This window comes from Trichoderma evansii (genome assembly GCF_050947405.1).
Source record: "Trichoderma evansii strain SZMC 28006 chromosome Unknown GGI43scaffold_14, whole genome shotgun sequence".
NCBI classification, from domain to species: domain Eukaryota; kingdom Fungi; phylum Ascomycota; class Sordariomycetes; order Hypocreales; family Hypocreaceae; genus Trichoderma; species Trichoderma evansii.
This window is the reverse complement of record NW_028145192.1, coordinates 942,633-958,666: the sequence shown is the minus strand read 5'-3', so window position 1 is coordinate 958,666 and position 16,034 is coordinate 942,633. Positions and strand designations below refer to the sequence as shown.

Below are 16,034 nucleotides of genomic sequence, written 5' to 3'. Positions count from 1 at the left end.
GGCGCTTCCGGAACCGGTACCTTGCCTTATCAGTTTTTCCGGATTATCAAACCCCCCTGGTAACCCTGCAAGATCTTTTGCCAGTTGTCTTGCATGCCAATTTTTGTACAGCTGGTCCCACGCGATCCCTCCATTACACACGTAGAATTCGTCATAGTTGCTGCGTTGGCAAACAAGGCAGGAAAATTTTTAAGCAAAAATGGCTGCCATTGGATCTATGGTGTTCTGCACCGACTGCGGAAACCTGCTGCCGGCGACAAAGGGAACCGAGCAGAATGTGCTTAGCTGCGAGTGCTGTAGCGCCGAAAATAAAGGTTTGGCCCAACCAGGACTTCGCAAAAGGTACTTGGAGGAGAGAAAATTTTAACAGGTGATTGTTCTAGATACCGGCGCAAAGGTCATTGTGACCAAGTCAAAGCCGTCTGATTTCCCTTCATTTTTGCGTCAGAAGCTTCAGTCCAGCGTACAGGCCGTTGAGCGCCATACTCTCAACACCGAGAGCTCCGTCCGCGAACGATGCCCAAATTGCGGCCGAGAAGAAGTCAAGTACACAACGGTACAACTGCGAAGTGCCGACGAAGGTTCAACCGTCATTTACAATTGCGAATGCGGATACAGCTGGCATGAGAACAATTAAAGGCTCTATATTTTTTGCATTTGGAACGATCTACAACTTGTAATATGGACTGAAAAATTCTTTACTTTCTTTTATGCTGAGGCGCCGGCCACCTCAGGAATCAAAGCATATTCCGTCTCACCACTTCTCTCATACTCGGCCATATCTAATGCTACGATGACACTCTCCCGAACAACCTGCTCCTTATCTTGAAGGAATCGCTTCAAGATGTCTTCGACACCCTCTTCGTCTCCAAGGCCACCCAGAGCCTCCGCAGCTTCGTGGCGCACCATGCTGGCCTCTTCTAGGTTGCTAAGAGCCTCTGTCAAGGCAGGGATGGATGCAGGGTGCGAAAGTTGACCAAAGACAAAGGCAATCTCGTGGCGGAATAGGGCGGAGGAGTCGGCAAATCCCTTGGCGAGGGCTAGGACGGCGGGAACGGCAGTAGGGCAGTCTGGGGGGGAAGCAAGGTCGCGGAGGGCAAACATGGCGCGGTATCGCATGAAGAGTGGCTGCTTGAGATCCATGAGCACTCTTTCAAGCTCTTCAACTGACTTTTCGGACTCGGGCATAGGTGGTGCCGGGTCGATTGAAGCAAAGTCACTAGAATACGTTGTTAGCGAAATTGAAGACAAATGAAGAATTCAGCCAAGCTACCTTTGGCGCAGCTTTTCCTGCTTCCTTGCCTCAGAGTTCTCCCATTCAATGCGATCAATCGCAATCTCGCACGTCTCTTTGACGACAACTTCCTCGCCGGCACGATCTCTGAATTCCCGAAGAATGTCCAGGCTAGAAGCATTACCCAGAGCTCCAAGAGCCTCAGCGGCCTCGTGTCTGCACATAGGATCCTCCTTCACGTCTGACAGGACATCGCGCAGAGGGGCGATGGCCGCATCGTTGCCGGTCTGGCCAAGGCAGTATGCGAGCTCGTGTTTCAGTAAAGCCGACGGGGATGCGAAGGCAGCAGCGATGGCTTCGATGGCCGGAAGAGTAGACTCGGGGTCGGTTTTGGCGACATGCTTAAGGGAGAATAGCGCACGAAATCGAACGGGCAGAGGAGTATCCTCAGAGCAGAGGCTCTGCCTGAGGCTTGCGATAGTAGCGTTAGACATGATGAATTCCAATTTCTATAACATGAGGGTATCTCGAAAACAATGACTGGTTTGTACGCTCGTAAACCGAGTTGCATGCAGCCTCTATCAAAAATTTAGGTGGGGTGGTGGGGTGACATCTCGGAGTCTCTTATCGGAGTATTCTTATCAGATCCCGAAGTGCGATTCACAAGCTAGAAAATTTTTCTCAAGGCGCTGTAGTAGCCTCTATATACAAAAATAAAATACAGCCCCCCAATCAAATCGGTGCTCCGAGTCTAACGCATAACTAAAAGTTAGCATGGTTTCGTGGTCTAACGGTCATGACTGCGGATTCTGATTCCGCCAGCGAGGGTTCGACTCCCTCCGAGACCTTCTTTTTGCCTGTTTTCGCTTTTTTGGCCTTCTTGGTTGAAGCCTTGATTATATCACTGCGTGTGGTGTTGATGGCGTTTAGATAGACTTTGAAGATGAAAAGACCCTGAAAAGCATACCGCACCTGCCTATGCATATGGACGCCAAAAATAGATACTAAAAAGCTTAACTGCCTTGATCAAACTTCAAGGCGGCAGGTGCTCGCACCTGCCATCGCACCTGCGTCTTTCCCTCTTTAGCTTTTTTTTCCCCAGTCCTATATCGATCTTTACCGTCGGACTGTATTCTTTCTGGGCCGTTATAGGGTCCTGCTGGGCTTGTGCGGGCAACAATTATGCGACCAGCATCATATTGTCACTTCTCCAAACTGTTGCAATATCGAGCCGATAAGTAGGTGGTCAACTTGTTCCACGACTTTACTAGAAGTTTTGCTTTCAACCATAATGACTTACTCTACATAGAGCAATTTTATCTTAAATTTGACCCGGACATATATATGAGTACAAAATCCTCTTAATATACTATTAAATGGGCGACTGCCCAATTGTTGAATCAACTGCTTCCGGCGAAGCCCAGGTACTCGCTTACCCTACAATTTTCACCTGAGCCAAAATTTCATGCAGTGCCTATGAATACTTGCTTTTATATCCCTTTTTATATTAATTATAATGATATGAGATGCGTACTCTTATCGCACGAAATCTGTCTTTCCGCATGCGCCTTTCTTCCATTGATGTTGTATGCGATCTACTGCCCCAAAGCCATGTCCCGATCTCGGCTTAGATTATCAAGTCTAGCCTACCACTGATGTAAGTCGCATTATTAAGCTTTCAGCCTTTTGCGAACAACTTCTAATTCCGAGCTTGGGACTAACATCACATCTACATCCAAATACCTGAGCGCATAATAGCCTCAATACGCAGCACGGAATTATCTGCCGTTAAAACAGAAAAAGAAGGAAGAAAACACTGCATCCTTTGATCCGCAAGGAGTCACTGCCACCACTCTATCAAGTCTTCCGCTCAGACAGCTGCCGCAAATATGGCTCCATCATTAGAGGAGCCAGAGGCTGTCGCCGACGTCCTCGCCAATCCTCTCAAGCAAAAGCCGCAGCTCGTCGCCCCCGAGCCAGAACACTGCCCAGGCCCAGAATCTGAGCGCGCTGGCACGGCGTCGTCGTGCGATGGCTGTCCCAACCAAGCCATCTGCGCATCCGCCCCCAAGGGCCCAGACCCAGACATTCCCATCATCACGGAGAGACTACAGCACGTCAAGCACAAGATCCTAGTTCTGAGCGGCAAGGGCGGCGTGGGAAAGAGCACATTCACCAATCTCCTTGCGCATGCCTTCTCTACGAATCCAGATAGCACGGTGGGCGTCATGGACGCAGACATTACGGGACCGAGCACGGCAAAGATGCTGGGCGTGGAGAACGAGACGATTCACGTTAGCGCAACGGGCATGTCGCCGGTGTGGGTGACGGAGAACCTGGCGGTGATGTCGATACAGTTTATGCTTCCAGATAAGGACGCCGCGATCATCTGGAGAGGCCCGAAGAAGAACGGGTTGATAAAGCAGTTTTTGAAGGACGTGGAATGGGGCGACTTGGACTTCTTGCTCGTGGATACGCCTCCCGGAACGAGCGACGAGCATTTGAGCGTGAATTCATTCCTGAAAGAGAGCGGTATCGACGGCGCGGTGGTGGTAACAACGCCGCAGGAGGTTGCGCTTCTCGACGTGCGCAAGGAGATTGACTTTTGCCGCAAGGCCGGCATCAAGATCTTGGGTTTGGCGGAGAACATGAGCGCCTTTGTGTGCCCCAACTGCAAGGGCGAGAGCCAGATCTTCAAGGCTAGCACGGGTGGCGGTAGGGCGCTCGCGGAGGAAATGGACATTCCCTTCTTGGGATCGGTGCCTTTGGATCCGAGAATACGGATGGCGTGCGACTATGGAGAGAGCTTCTTTGACTCGTTCCCCGATAGCCCGGCTTGCGTTGCGTTTAAGCAGGTGGTGAGGAACGTAGGACGACAGCTGGGGCTGGACGAGAAGACCGTGCTGCCGGACGAGTAGAAGCAGAACAACATTTGCATCATCATGGGAAAATAAACAATTGGATGAATAAATGGGTGGGCAATTAGTCAACTTTGGCATAGCGAACATATTATTTCTTTATTTTTATTACTTCTATCCCATCAACTGCTTCGGAATATCTTCCAGATCCTCTTCTGACTCTATATCGATGACCTTGTTCACTTCGGCCGTGTTGCGTATTAGCTCTTTTGCGCCGGCGTAGAGCATCCTTGTTGCATTATTAGTGTTGATGGGAAGGTAGTAGATCATGGTATAAGGCACGGATAGCCGTCCGTCGGGCTGTGTAACGAATCATCCCACATGTTAGACACGGCAATCTTATACGTATGCATATATATGGAAAGGGAGGGAATATCGACTCACCATTGTCAAGGGATAGCTGAGGAAGATGAATCGAGGGGTGCTCTCGGGGAGGTCGTCGGCTATCTCGTCGAGGGAGGTATATACAGTCTTGTCGTCTTCTTGGCGGATCTCGTGAGTGTTTTTATCAATCAGATCTGTCCAATGATTACCCATTAGCATCCGAGCACAGGTATATAGGTGCAGATACACGTATCAACGACAGCATGAGCCCACAGCCCTGAACCGTGCCACTACCACTGCCACTCTCATGACTGCCACCACCACTTACATATAACTGCCTGAGGTTTGCTGGCCCGAGATGTCGTCAAGCGGAACTTGAGCAGATGGGCCTTGGTCTCGCCGGAGATCTGGTAGAGTCTGGATTCGGATGCCTTTTGAACGTTCGAGTTAGCTGCGGAGGGGTATATTGGCGGGGGAAGATTGCGATGCGAAGTGATCGTACCATGTTGTGTGAAACCGCAGTTGTAGAGAGTACAAAGTTGAAAGAATGTTTTTGAGAAGAGGCAGCCGCAGCGTAGACCCCCCGATTCCGAGATTGCGAGAGAAGTTGTGGATTTGCTTGTATCTCGACGCCCAGCCCAGCCCAGCGTCAACTCGTCATTTGATCCCTCGTTAGCTTGAGCTGCCCCAAAGAGCTGCCCCGCTAAGCTGCTAAGCTGTTAGCCCATCCAGCGGAAATACAGCAACTGACGCTGTAAGACGGAACTCTTCCCCACATAAACACAAATCGCAGGCTCCAGCCTTGCCCGTACAAAGGGCCGTTACGGGCCGGTCATTCAATTTAGAGCGCCTGAGGCTCGGACTCTTTTTCCAAATCTTGAATTGTGTTTTTATATTATTTTTTATTTTCATCATTCCTCTACACCCAATTGAGACGATTGTGAACAGAAACAAACAAGAGTTACGCCATCCGCGCTGGCTCTCTTGCTGCATAACTATCACACGGCTCCACCATCTCTTCACCCATGTTTGCGCGGCTATCTCACGCCGCAAGACATCGCTTACCCATCGCCGCATCTTCCTCTTTCACCACCCAAACTCTCGTTCGCCCAGCTGTTTTCGCCTTGAAAATGTCAGTTACTGGTGACCGCACGATTAAGACGGCAGCATGCCTGATTATTGGCGATGAAGTGCTAGGTGGAAAGGTATGACTCCAATAAATGTCTCGAGCGTTGTGCTGTTATGTATCGTGACCTGCACATATTTGAGAATAAGACTAATGAGTTTCTCTTTCAACAGACTGTTGATGTTAGTATTCTGGATTCTGCAACGTTGCAGGCAAAAACTAGACGAGAGCAGAGGACTCACGAGTTGACTGTTTTTAACTCATAGACCAACTCGGCGTATCTGGCAAAATGGTGTTTTTCTCTTGGTATCGTGAGTATTAACCATGACAAATCAACCATCGTCCCTGATGGATGATGCCCGGAATATTCTGACACCCTTTTGCGCTGCGACAGAACCTGAAGCGTATCGAGGTCATCGAAGACGATGAGAGTGAAATCATGGAGGCCGTGAGCCGAATGAGCAACCGCTACGACTTTATTGTTACTAGGTGAGAGCTTCAAGTTTAACCAAAACTCTTGAAATATTTTTATAGACAATTACTAACTCTCTATCTAGCGGAGGTATCGGCCCAACGTAAGAATGCTACTCCCCTCTCACCCTGCATCTTTTTATTATATCTGGTCCTTGAGTCTCACAGCATCACCTCAGGCACGACGACATCACCTACCCATCCATCGCCAAGGCCTTCGGACTGCCCCTAAAGGTCCACCAGGAGACCTTTGAGAAGATGAAGAAGCTCTCAAAGCCGAATCCGAAGCAGCCGAACTTTGACTGGAACGTCGACTCCCCGGCTCTCAGGGCGAGGATGCGCATGGTCGAGCTCCCAACAGACGAGTCGCGCGACCTCAGCGAGCAGTTTATATTCCCGCAAGAAGACCTGTGGGTTCCCGTCGCGGTTGTTAACCGGAATGTGCACATCCTTCCCGGAGTGCCGCTGCTCTGTAAGTGATGATGGAGAGAGTCCTTACTCTTTTTATGGGATAATACCCGCCACTTGTTTTCAGGCTGACAAGCAATTTCAAACATGTAGTCCAGAGACTACTAGATGGACTGAAGCCCCACGTCCTCCCCAGACTAGTCGATCCTGAAGGCAAAGGAACCCATCGTATAATGATATCTACACCTCTGCCAGAGAGCTCCGTTGCGGAATACCTCACCAAGCTGGCGGCTAGAGTTGAGCCTCACGGCGTCAAAGTAGGAAGCTACCCACGATGGGGCAGGAAACGAAATACGGTTACACTGGTTGGAAGGTATTTATAACAAACAAACTCGTCTTCTACTTCATTACATGGATAGGTGGCTAACACTATTTGCATAGGGACCAAGCCTATCTCGAGAGTCTTGTGGCTGAGGCAGAGGAGGCCGTTCAGGGCAAGCGAGTTTCAAAAGAGGATGAGCTTGACGAGCCTACCGACAAGACAGAGAAGAAGCTGTAAACAAGAACCATTTTAAACATGATAACATTATATATCAACACAGTTACTGAACATATAAATGACACTTTCTAACGAAAGGTGAATCGCGCTATCTGCGTTGTCATTCTATGTCATTCTTTTTCTTCTTCTCGCTTTTTTACCACTCTTGGACTAGTTCCCCAAAGCCTATATCTGACCCCTATTGCTTTGCGGAGGCGAGCTTCTCATCCCTCAAGCCCGGACCATATCGCAAAAAAGCATACTATCCCGATCCCGTATCCAATGTCTCACCCAGCCGTGGCGAAAAGCAAGGATTTTGTTCCTACTGTGGGCTACTCTCTCCTCAGGTAAACATGGAATAACATAAGAACCCTTGCAGATCGGATCCCCCCCCCCCAGCAAAAAGACTCTGGCTCTGTGCGCAAAACGATGCAAGACATTGCTTACGAAGTACAAGAGGCGATTTGCTGCCCACGGGTCTAGTCTTGCTCCCCCCCTCGTGAATGTTAGTGGATTTTTTGGGATAGCTCGCTCGCACCAAGTGTTCGTTGGCCAGGCGCTGTTTTAAGCTCGTGCTATCTTCTCCACGATCAGCATCAGCCCCAAAAAGACAATGCGTACCTATGTAAGATACGGCTAATAACTAGTTATTTGGAAAATCATAAGTCTTGGGGTAGTAGATAGCAAATAGTAGCTGCTAGTTTCAGTTTCAGGCCAAGGTCAATAATATGTCATCGCACACCCAACAATCTAGTACAATCCGCAAATTTGGGGAAATCATCTACCTATCCGCTCCTCTACTACATTCACCTTACACCCTTTTCGTATTCGCCCCCCTCTCATGTTTCCATCGAATTACCGTAGCTGTCAAAGAAAAAGATTTAAACGAGACCAATTGCCGGAAGAAAGCTTCCAGAAACACCTACTAGCCACAAATAATCCCTCCAGACCCTGCACGCCAGCTGTTTATACTTTCTAATCCTCCGTGAAAGAAGCTCAGCTCCAAGAGCACCGCTAATCACAACCCCACTTGGCTCGATTTTTAACTGCAACCGCAAACGTGATGAACCTGCTAGGAAACGACTAGTGTAAGCCATTTATTGAAGCCCAGAGAAGCATCTCGTCAGCTTCTAGTAGCAATACCAACTGCCCAGTCGGGAATCTGATAGTCCCTGTCTGGGGGTCAGGTACGGGATCGAGCCAAAGGAGAAAAAAAAAAAAGTTCGACGAGGGGGGACGGGAGGAATGAAACAAAGTGGGTGAAACATGTAATTACAAGCTACCATTACATGGATGCTGGCATCAAAACCCCGTAGTCTGCTGTCGATACCGTTTTCTGCGGTTTTTGGTTGATCAAGTCTGCAGTTGAATTAATAATATTATCAATTCCTTTACTCTTCATCGTTTTCTTTTATTCCATTAACCGTATTCTACTTTGTCTGTGAATTTAAAAGGCCATGACGGGCCGTGTATGTACGTTTAGACATGACGGCGGCATCGCCAACGATGGAGTAACACATAATACGACGTCATCATCCCATTGTACTGAGTCAAACAACTGAATGCTACCTGTAATACTCGGCTAGATTTTTAAACATTGAGCATAATTCGATAATTTTGCGGATTGATAGTCGTGTTAGGCAGCACAATTAAGCAGACTGATAGAGAAGGCCAGAGACAGGCGCATCAAAATCAGGAACGCGCTATTAACTTTACGATGACAATCTCAGCTTCCTTCTCTCACCAGCGTAACATTACTCGTGTTCCTGTAATACAAGCTGATAGTGACGTCTTGAGTCGCGAAGATTGGCAACAAGCCGCCTTCAGTTATTATGGACATCACATTTTGCCAAGACCAAAAGGGGGGAATTAGACCGGGAAATGAAGAAGGTTTGGTGGGGACGAGACCATGGACGTCAAGGGCGTGTGCGCTCTCTCTTATTTTTTTCTTCGTTTATTGTGGGTGTGGGTGGAGTGGAGGCCTTGCTGGCGTTGATGAATGTGGAGAGCATCATTCTAGAAGGCCGATAGAGTGGCACGAGATGGAGCTTTTGGGCTTGAGCTTCATTTTACTTGGGCTTTCCTTTATTCTAGAAAGAGGACGCGTGCCCGGTATTATTGATGCCGGACGGGCGAGCTGAGATAAGGCGAAAACGATAGAGCGATTATACAAAGTATGGCGAGGCTTTATTTCTGCCCCCTTGGCTATAAGAGCGATTCGCCGAGAATGGGATCCATGCCATTTTAAAAAAAACATAGCGGAGCACGGGCGGTAGATTCCGTAGAAGAGACCCTCTATACACGAAGTAATTTGTGTATATGACAGTATCATGTAAATCATTCATATCGATACCCATGGGTCTTTGATGGTATCCATGGCAACAAAATGGATCAGAAAAGCAGAAATAGAGAAAGGAAGCAAAAAAAAAAAAAAAAAAAAAAAAGAGAGTAGAGCTCTCTCGCTTAAGATGCTTGACCGACATCAACGGGAAAAATAAGAGAGAGAGACGAAAAATTGCTACCCCAGATACCGGGTCTGTGCAAATTGCTGATGACGTCCATGCCTCCATTGCGCCCAGGGGCCCGGTTTGTATCAGAAAATTATCGGCATTATACTTGCCTGTCTTCAGGGACAAGTCGCGATCCACCTGCGACAAAGATCGTTCGCTAGTAGAACTATAGTAAAAAAGAAGGTCCAGGGAATCGGCACCGGTCCGAAAAGGCCGCTGCAGCGCGCTACGAGTTCTCTCTCGATTCGACGGCCAAAACATTGGACCCGAGACAAAGCAGGGCGTGGCCGGTGTGTGTGGTGTTGCAGAAAACGAAACCCGCCAACGAAGAGACCTGACTCGCTCGCAGTGAGCGCGTGCGCACGTCAATCCGCACCAAAAGAGACCCAATTATGTGTAGCGGCTGTTAGGACTTCCGGTAAGTAGTACAGCTGCTACTACTTATTGATGGTGGTGATAGGCGGCATCAGTCATGACGGGCCTCTCTGGACTGGATTGGATGTATAATACGAGTGTGTGCTTGTTGGTCCCAACGGCGACGTTCTGCCCAACCACACAGAGCCTTGAGCTTCCTGTGATGCTTCGATGGGGGCGACAGTCAGCCCTGGTGGCTCAAACAGCGGTACGGAGTAGTAGGCATGATGGTGTCGCCAGGCTGCTTGACGCCTCGACAAAGCCCCCCGTCGAGACGAGGCTAACAGGCAGCGGCTGCAATATGTATGAAATCGGGTGGCCCTCAGCACGACCTGCAGGTCGCCTTGCCGCCGCCCCAACACCTGCATGAGCTTGATTAAGCTGCGGCCAGGACTACGAATCGTGCTACTGCCTAATAGTATGTGGCAGCAGTAGCAATATACTGCTTGTTGCTAAGAATACGCCCGATAGCCCGCTTCACCTGATAGGCTCAGCGTGACCCAATCGCTGTTGCAGCAGTCTGCAAGAGCCTGCACGAGGCTGCATGATGATGCCATCGACGGTCGTTGGGGATGAATTTATACCTACCAGCTGTGTTCCCCCAGTCGGTGGCAATAGTAGAGCCGGGCATTGAGACAGTATCTTCTGAATAGGATTCAGACGTGAGACCTCCAAAGATGCTCAAGTCTCGTAATAACAACTATTACGCCCATCTGCTGGAACTCGGCTGTGAGACGAGACAAAATGAGACGAGACGAGACGGTGCCGCATCGGGCGGCTTTCGCAAGTTCGGTGAATGTAAAATGCCCAGAATGATAGTGATCCCACACGGATAGAGTGAGCCGGAGAACAGTTTGATTGGCACAGGGGTGGTTAAGGTGATAACCCCCGCTGCATTTGTCGTGCTAATGAAGACAGACTTGTGCTATTCTGTAATAGTAGCGAACGGCGATGTGTGTCAGGGGCAGCAAAGAACGCATTGACCTTTGGAGAACTTTCAATCTATCAGTGGTATTAGTGCTCCATAGCAGTAGCAGTAGTATTATGTTATGGCGCCATCCGAGAAGCAAAGACCACACTGACTTATCATATCATGTACAGGCATCATTTACACGACAAGGGTGGCCGCTTTTTTTTCTCTTCTTTTTTTTTTTTCAGCAGGCATACTGAAAAACTAATAGGTTTAGGCAGTAGTCGCTCCTACCCCTGACCAATACACGTACAGAGGTATACGAGTATACTGTATGCCGTGAGACAGTAAGACCCGGTTGGAGTTGCCGCGACAAAAGACGGGCCGTCTGCTTTTTGAGATCTTGTCTCTGTATATGGTCGATCGTTATGTACGCAGAACTACAAGTATGCTGTAGAAGCGGTAACAATATCGTCATGCCCACTGATGGCAGCAGTGCTACCCCATGCGGGTAGTAGTAGTATTACTCGTATAGCTGTCCTCTGATATTGCCCGTAGCGACACAGAGCACAAGGGCCTTCTGAATTGCCGGACTCAACCAACTGAACCAAATCCAGGGGCCGGGTAGCGAGAAGCGACGCGATGGTAGACGAAGCGATACGACGACGTTTTGCCGACAGTAACGAGCCTTCGCGGAGTACTAGCAGTATTCGTGCAAGTGACAGCTGTAGCGATGCTACGGTGACGAGAAACCACGTGAAACCGGATATTACCTACTCCTTTGCGTATCTTTTTCACCTCTCCTATCGCTTCTGCTTCTCTAGCGAGCGAGAGCTTGGGCAATCTTCAATTCAATGCTGAATGATGCCAATTAGGCGATGTGCTGTAGCTTCAAGGTTAGTAGCAATGCTAAAACTACCTGTCATGCACTTCGGCTTTAACGTCACGGTCTGACCTACCTATTTGGGGTGCCATTGACGGAAATAAGATGGATGAGAATTAGGTGACATTAAGAACTCCTGTGCGTTCCAAGATGGCCTTCAAATCTGAGATACGGAATGTTTCTTTGCTGTATATTCCTGGAGCTGAAGGGCCCTTTTCTTCTCCGCCGATATATCGTAGTGGCAAGATGATCGATAGATAGGCCTAGCGTCGTGTTTGATATAGATATTAAGCTCCGGATAAGCTGTTCTCCGGAAGATTTATAACTGCAGCTCGGTGATGTCTCTATTCGTGTGGGCCCGAGCACTGCGTGGGAGCATTTCTGGTAAATTGCTGGTGCTTCAACTAGGATACGTGAGATTGAATCATTGTAGCACTTTCGGTATAATAAAAATAAAATAAACATTCACATAGAGAGGAATATAAGCTATTACGAATGCCACGCCGTGGTAATGGGAAGCGAGGAGCTAATATCGATTGCTCTAATGGCAAACGCAGGATGGAGTCGAGGCCACTCCCCCCCACGAACTTCGATTGCGGATGCGCGCACTTGGACCGATTCGCAGACCGAGGCACGAGGGCCGCTTTCCTAGCGACGGGTCTTTGATGGAGACCGTGTGGAAGGTGGGCGGATCATAGAAAGGCTGAACGACCAGTGTCTATCATGATTGAAGAAACGTGCAAGAAAATAGGGCCGTGATGCAGAAGAAGAGTAGAAAAAGACGAAAGAGAGCAAAAAAGTCCAAATTCGAGAACATGAGCCAAAACGTTTGCCAGACAGACGCAAAGACGGAAAACTAGGGGGTTACGCTAATACTGATAGCACCTTCCCTCCACCTGGGGCACGTACCTGTACCTGTACCTCTACTTGTACACGGCCCGCCAGCAGTAAAAGATTTGCTTTGCTCCAGAGCTCGTCTTCCCGCTCCCAATTTTTTTTCTTTTGTATGTATGGCGCGTGCCCTTGCATCCATCCTGCGATTGCCACTGGCCCAGATATGGAGAACATGCACTCCGTACCTACGATATGCACGCTCTAGGGGGCTAGGTGCAGCGGCAGACGCGCAGGTATGGAGTACGGGTACAAGCACTAACGAAGCTGATCTATTTCTGTCACGGTGATGTGATGTGATGGCGGCAGAGTAAGTAAAGAAGAGGTAAAAAAGGGTAGTCAAAGCTGCCAATGTACATACAAGCAGATCATGCTATCAGAAGGTGCATATTATGGAAGCTAGGTAACGTTCCGCTCCATGGACCGCGGTTGGACGAAGTAAGACAAGCCCGCTCGGAAAAGGGTCCCAGGCGTCGGTTTTTTTCTCTCTATCTGACAAGGGGGATAAGAAGGGATTGCGTCTTAAAAAGGGTGACTTTAAATGGGGAAAAATAGAATAACAAACCAACAACATAGTCCTTTTCACGCTGATAGTACTGCAAAAGAAATATTTCATGTGAATTCATAGGCTTCTAGATTAGATGTTAATGCCGCCTGCAAACAGTATTGCGTTGGGCAAACGTCTGCTCTTAACACGTGCGCGTACCGGTACCTGCACAGAGCCACTTTGGTGTAGAAATTGCCCATGCCCAGACTTTGCGAACAAACAAAAGACCCAGACCGACCAGATAAGTAGCATCGGACGGGTGATGGGCCCGATGGGACTGAGCTCAAATCGCCATCGGACCCGGTTTCTCCTTATTCCTACTTAGCTACTGCTAGCCTCGACTCATTAATCATCTCTCTGCCTGGGGTTTGTCTTCGGCTCCGTCTCCAGCGTCGTCGGTTGGGCACAAAGTACCTGTACCTGCGCCATTAGTAGCTCATGCCCATAGAACCCCAGCCGCTGCAGTTGATCTCCCTGCGGCAAGACGCCACTCTCTGACCTCCTGTCCATCCACGGCTGCTGAATAACACGCACGCACAGAGCACGGGCGCCCGTCCTGGTCTCCATCTTTGGCGCCGACGTATTATTGCCTTGCCTCTGAGAGAGAGAAAGAGGCTCACCGCACAATTGATCAGCTGCCTCTCCTATATAATTGACCCAAACGTATGCTGTAGTTTGCCGCTGGCAAACCCAGGGACCGTCCAATCAGTCCATCAGGGGATCCGGCAAGCCTCACGGGGCGTTAAAGCATGCAAACCGCAATCGATTGACCTCTCGTCTGCTCGTACTAGTACAAGCGCCATGCTATGCCACATCAATATTGTGCAGCGGCGGTTGGTGCACTCAGGGCCCTGTCTAGCCCCAAAAGGCCCCAAAAGGCTCCAAGACGCCCAAAAAAGGGCCCTTCCTGTTGAATCACTGACCACCATCCCCCAAATTGCCCCGAAAACTGGCGTCCACCATTGGCCCTGCTGCTGCTTCTCCACACCGCTGGCCAAGCCTCCACCCACCCCCTTCAACTGCGACCTGGTCGGTTGCTTTAGGCACTGCTAGGGACCAGAGCTAGGCTGGCTAGGCCTGCTAGGCCTTCTAGGCTGGGGCCGGCTAGGGGTGCTGGGGGCCCTGGCCTGGCGCTCCAGTCTGCTGTCCGTCCAAAGGCCCCAGCCAATCTCTCGCTCACCTTTTGCTGCATCCGCGTTCCTCCTCCAATCCTGGACTGGACCTCTCCTTCACCCTTTGCTTTTTCCCGTATTTCCACCCCTCTTCCATCTTCCATCCTCCATCATCCTCATTCATTCCTCTCAATCGCCCTCTGCGGCTCTTCCTTTGCATTTCCTGCTCTGTGCATTGTCTTCTGGCCAGCTTCTGTTTAATTTTTTTTCTTCTTCTACAACCGACTGTGAAGCTCCTAACCGCCGCCTTCTCTACTTTCTCTACAAGAGTCGGATCTTCTTTTCCCTATTATTGGCTGAGGTACAACTCCTGAAGCCATAAGAAAAAAAAGTATAAAGCTGCGGAATCAGCCTTTTCTTACCCGCTAGCATCATCATTCAGAGCTGTTCACAATGGCTTCAGCAACCAAGGTGTGTATGCCCCAATCGAGAACCCCTTTGATCGCGTAGTTTTTTTCTTCTCTCTCTCCCTTTCCCGTCAATCTTTGCTTTAGCCTGTTCTGTATAGCTGACATTAGCTGCGCTGCAAACTAGTTCCTGCGAGAGTATAAGCTGGTAGTTGTCGGCGGTGGTGGTGTCGGTAAATCTTGCTTGACCATCCAATTGATCCAGAGCCACTTCGTCGATGAGTATGATCCTACAATTGAAGGTTCGTCGCTTCCCTACAGCGTCCAGGTTTCACCACTCTTCCCCTTTCCAAGGCTTCGCAATTCGCGGGCGGTGGCTTCTTTTGGCCGCTTTGCCTGATGATTATTCCTTCGGCTTCTTCTCTCCCCCTTTACACACTACGAGCTTTGGCTAATCTGTCTTTAAATCCAACAGACTCATACCGAAAGCAATGCGTCATTGATGATGAGGTCGCCCTGCTCGATGTTCTGGATACTGCCGGTCAAGAGGAGTACAGCGCCATGCGAGAGCAGTACATGCGCACAGGAGAGGGTTTCTTGCTGGTCTACTCAATCACATCACGACAGAGCTTCGAGGAAATCACCACTTTCCAGCAGCAAATCCTGAGAGTCAAGGACAAGGACTACTTCCCCATGGTCGTCGTCGGAAACAAGTGCGATTTGGAAGGCGAGCGAGAGGTCACAAGACAAGGTAAGCAATTCGTCATACTCCGTCATGGCTAAGCAATACTTCTTTTTCTTGCTTATCTAACATTTTTCTTTTCCAACAGAGGGAGAGCAGTTGGCGAAGTCATTCAACTGCAAATTCATCGAGACATCTGCCAAGTCCAGAATCAACGTTGACAAGGCCTTCTACGACATTGTTCGCGAGATCCGAAGATACAACCGCGAGATGCAGGGCTACTCAACCGGTGGCGGCAACAGCTCTAGCGCAAACCCTCCCAAGCCCATGGACATTGAGGGCGAGGAGCAGGAGGGTGGCTGCTGCAAGTGCGTCATCATGTAAAAAGGCCTCAGCTTTGCAAAGCGGGGGAAGGAAGGCTGCGCTTTCTTGTTGTTCATGATGCTAGAGGCGACATTTCATGGTGAAAACGAGAGGATTTTGGACGCTCCATGGCACGAGATGCAGCACGTAGCACAACGCGCGACGGACGGCCTTGAACGATCGACGAGCACAATACCTCTCAATGCATCGGGCGGGGAGTCGGGTTCTGACTTGGGTCGCGCATTCGGATTTTTCTTTTTACTCTTTCCTTTTTTATATTTTCATGTCTTGTTCTA

General features: G+C 49.4%; 8 protein-coding genes and 1 non-coding gene across 9 annotated transcripts; 6 read left to right on the top strand and 3 right to left on the bottom strand.

The window, feature by feature from the left end:
- The first annotated feature begins 47 nt into the window (after positions 1-47).
- Positions 48-673, top strand: GGI43DRAFT_94020 (DNA-directed RNA polymerase I core subunit RPA12). The gene is made up of 2 exons (XM_083210548.1): positions 48-314; positions 384-673. The coding sequence occupies exons 1-2, from the start codon at positions 200-202 to the stop codon at positions 635-637; spliced, it is 369 nt and encodes a 122-aa protein (XP_083059363.1). The 5' UTR covers positions 48-199; the 3' UTR covers positions 638-673.
- Positions 48-1,904, bottom strand: GGI43DRAFT_409074 (deoxyhypusine monooxygenase). Its single transcript, XM_083206447.1, has 3 exons — positions 1,274-1,904; positions 384-1,219; positions 48-314 (listed from the first exon to the last, which is right to left on the bottom strand). Exons 1-2 carry the CDS (start codon positions 1,726-1,728, stop codon positions 709-711), a joined length of 966 nt encoding a protein of 321 aa, XP_083059362.1. The 5' UTR covers positions 1,729-1,904; the 3' UTR covers positions 48-314; positions 384-708.
- A 106-nt stretch (positions 1,905-2,010) lies between these two features.
- GGI43DRAFT_t147 lies at positions 2,011-2,082 on the top strand. Its single transcript has one exon. It is a non-coding gene; the product is annotated as a tRNA-Gln (tRNA).
- Positions 2,083-2,764: 682 nt separating this feature from the next.
- GGI43DRAFT_93965 (Fe-S cluster-binding ATPase) lies at positions 2,765-4,313 on the top strand. The gene is made up of 2 exons (XM_083210546.1): positions 2,765-2,891; positions 2,993-4,313. Exon 2 carries the CDS (start codon positions 3,124-3,126, stop codon positions 4,150-4,152), a length of 1,029 nt encoding a protein of 342 aa, XP_083059361.1. The 5' UTR covers positions 2,765-2,891; positions 2,993-3,123; the 3' UTR covers positions 4,153-4,313.
- On the bottom strand, positions 4,210-5,084 carry GGI43DRAFT_93921 (glia maturation factor). The gene is made up of 4 exons (XM_083210545.1): positions 4,979-5,084; positions 4,805-4,907; positions 4,537-4,670; positions 4,210-4,452 (listed from the first exon to the last, which is right to left on the bottom strand). Exons 1-4 carry the CDS (start codon positions 4,979-4,981, stop codon positions 4,267-4,269), a joined length of 426 nt encoding a protein of 141 aa, XP_083059360.1. The 5' UTR covers positions 4,982-5,084; the 3' UTR covers positions 4,210-4,266.
- Positions 5,085-5,247: 163 nt separating this feature from the next.
- Positions 5,248-7,470, top strand: GGI43DRAFT_93968 (flavin adenine dinucleotide pyrophosphatase). The gene is made up of 8 exons (XM_083210547.1): positions 5,248-5,681; positions 5,776-5,784; positions 5,869-5,913; positions 5,997-6,091; positions 6,160-6,177; positions 6,253-6,545; positions 6,635-6,854; positions 6,923-7,470. The coding sequence occupies exons 1-8, from the start codon at positions 5,502-5,504 to the stop codon at positions 7,038-7,040; spliced, it is 978 nt and encodes a 325-aa protein (XP_083059359.1). The 5' UTR covers positions 5,248-5,501; the 3' UTR covers positions 7,041-7,470.
- Positions 7,471-9,896: 2,426 nt separating this feature from the next.
- Positions 9,897-10,467, top strand: GGI43DRAFT_93865 (uncharacterized protein). Its single transcript, XM_083210544.1, has one exon. It carries the CDS (start codon positions 10,002-10,004, stop codon positions 10,311-10,313), a length of 312 nt encoding a protein of 103 aa, XP_083059358.1. The 5' UTR covers positions 9,897-10,001; the 3' UTR covers positions 10,314-10,467.
- A 2,027-nt stretch (positions 10,468-12,494) lies between these two features.
- GGI43DRAFT_409064 (uncharacterized protein) lies at positions 12,495-13,232 on the bottom strand. The gene is made up of 2 exons (XM_083206446.1): positions 12,989-13,232; positions 12,495-12,905 (listed from the first exon to the last, which is right to left on the bottom strand). The coding sequence occupies exons 1-2, from the start codon at positions 12,997-12,999 to the stop codon at positions 12,593-12,595; spliced, it is 324 nt and encodes a 107-aa protein (XP_083059357.1). The 5' UTR covers positions 13,000-13,232; the 3' UTR covers positions 12,495-12,592.
- A 1,391-nt stretch (positions 13,233-14,623) lies between these two features.
- On the top strand, positions 14,624-15,848 carry GGI43DRAFT_93830 (ras family-domain-containing protein). The gene is made up of 4 exons (XM_083210543.1): positions 14,624-14,757; positions 14,881-14,995; positions 15,169-15,444; positions 15,524-15,848. Exons 1-4 carry the CDS (start codon positions 14,740-14,742, stop codon positions 15,757-15,759), a joined length of 645 nt encoding a protein of 214 aa, XP_083059356.1. The 5' UTR covers positions 14,624-14,739; the 3' UTR covers positions 15,760-15,848.
- Positions 15,849-16,034: the final 186 nt, after the last annotated feature.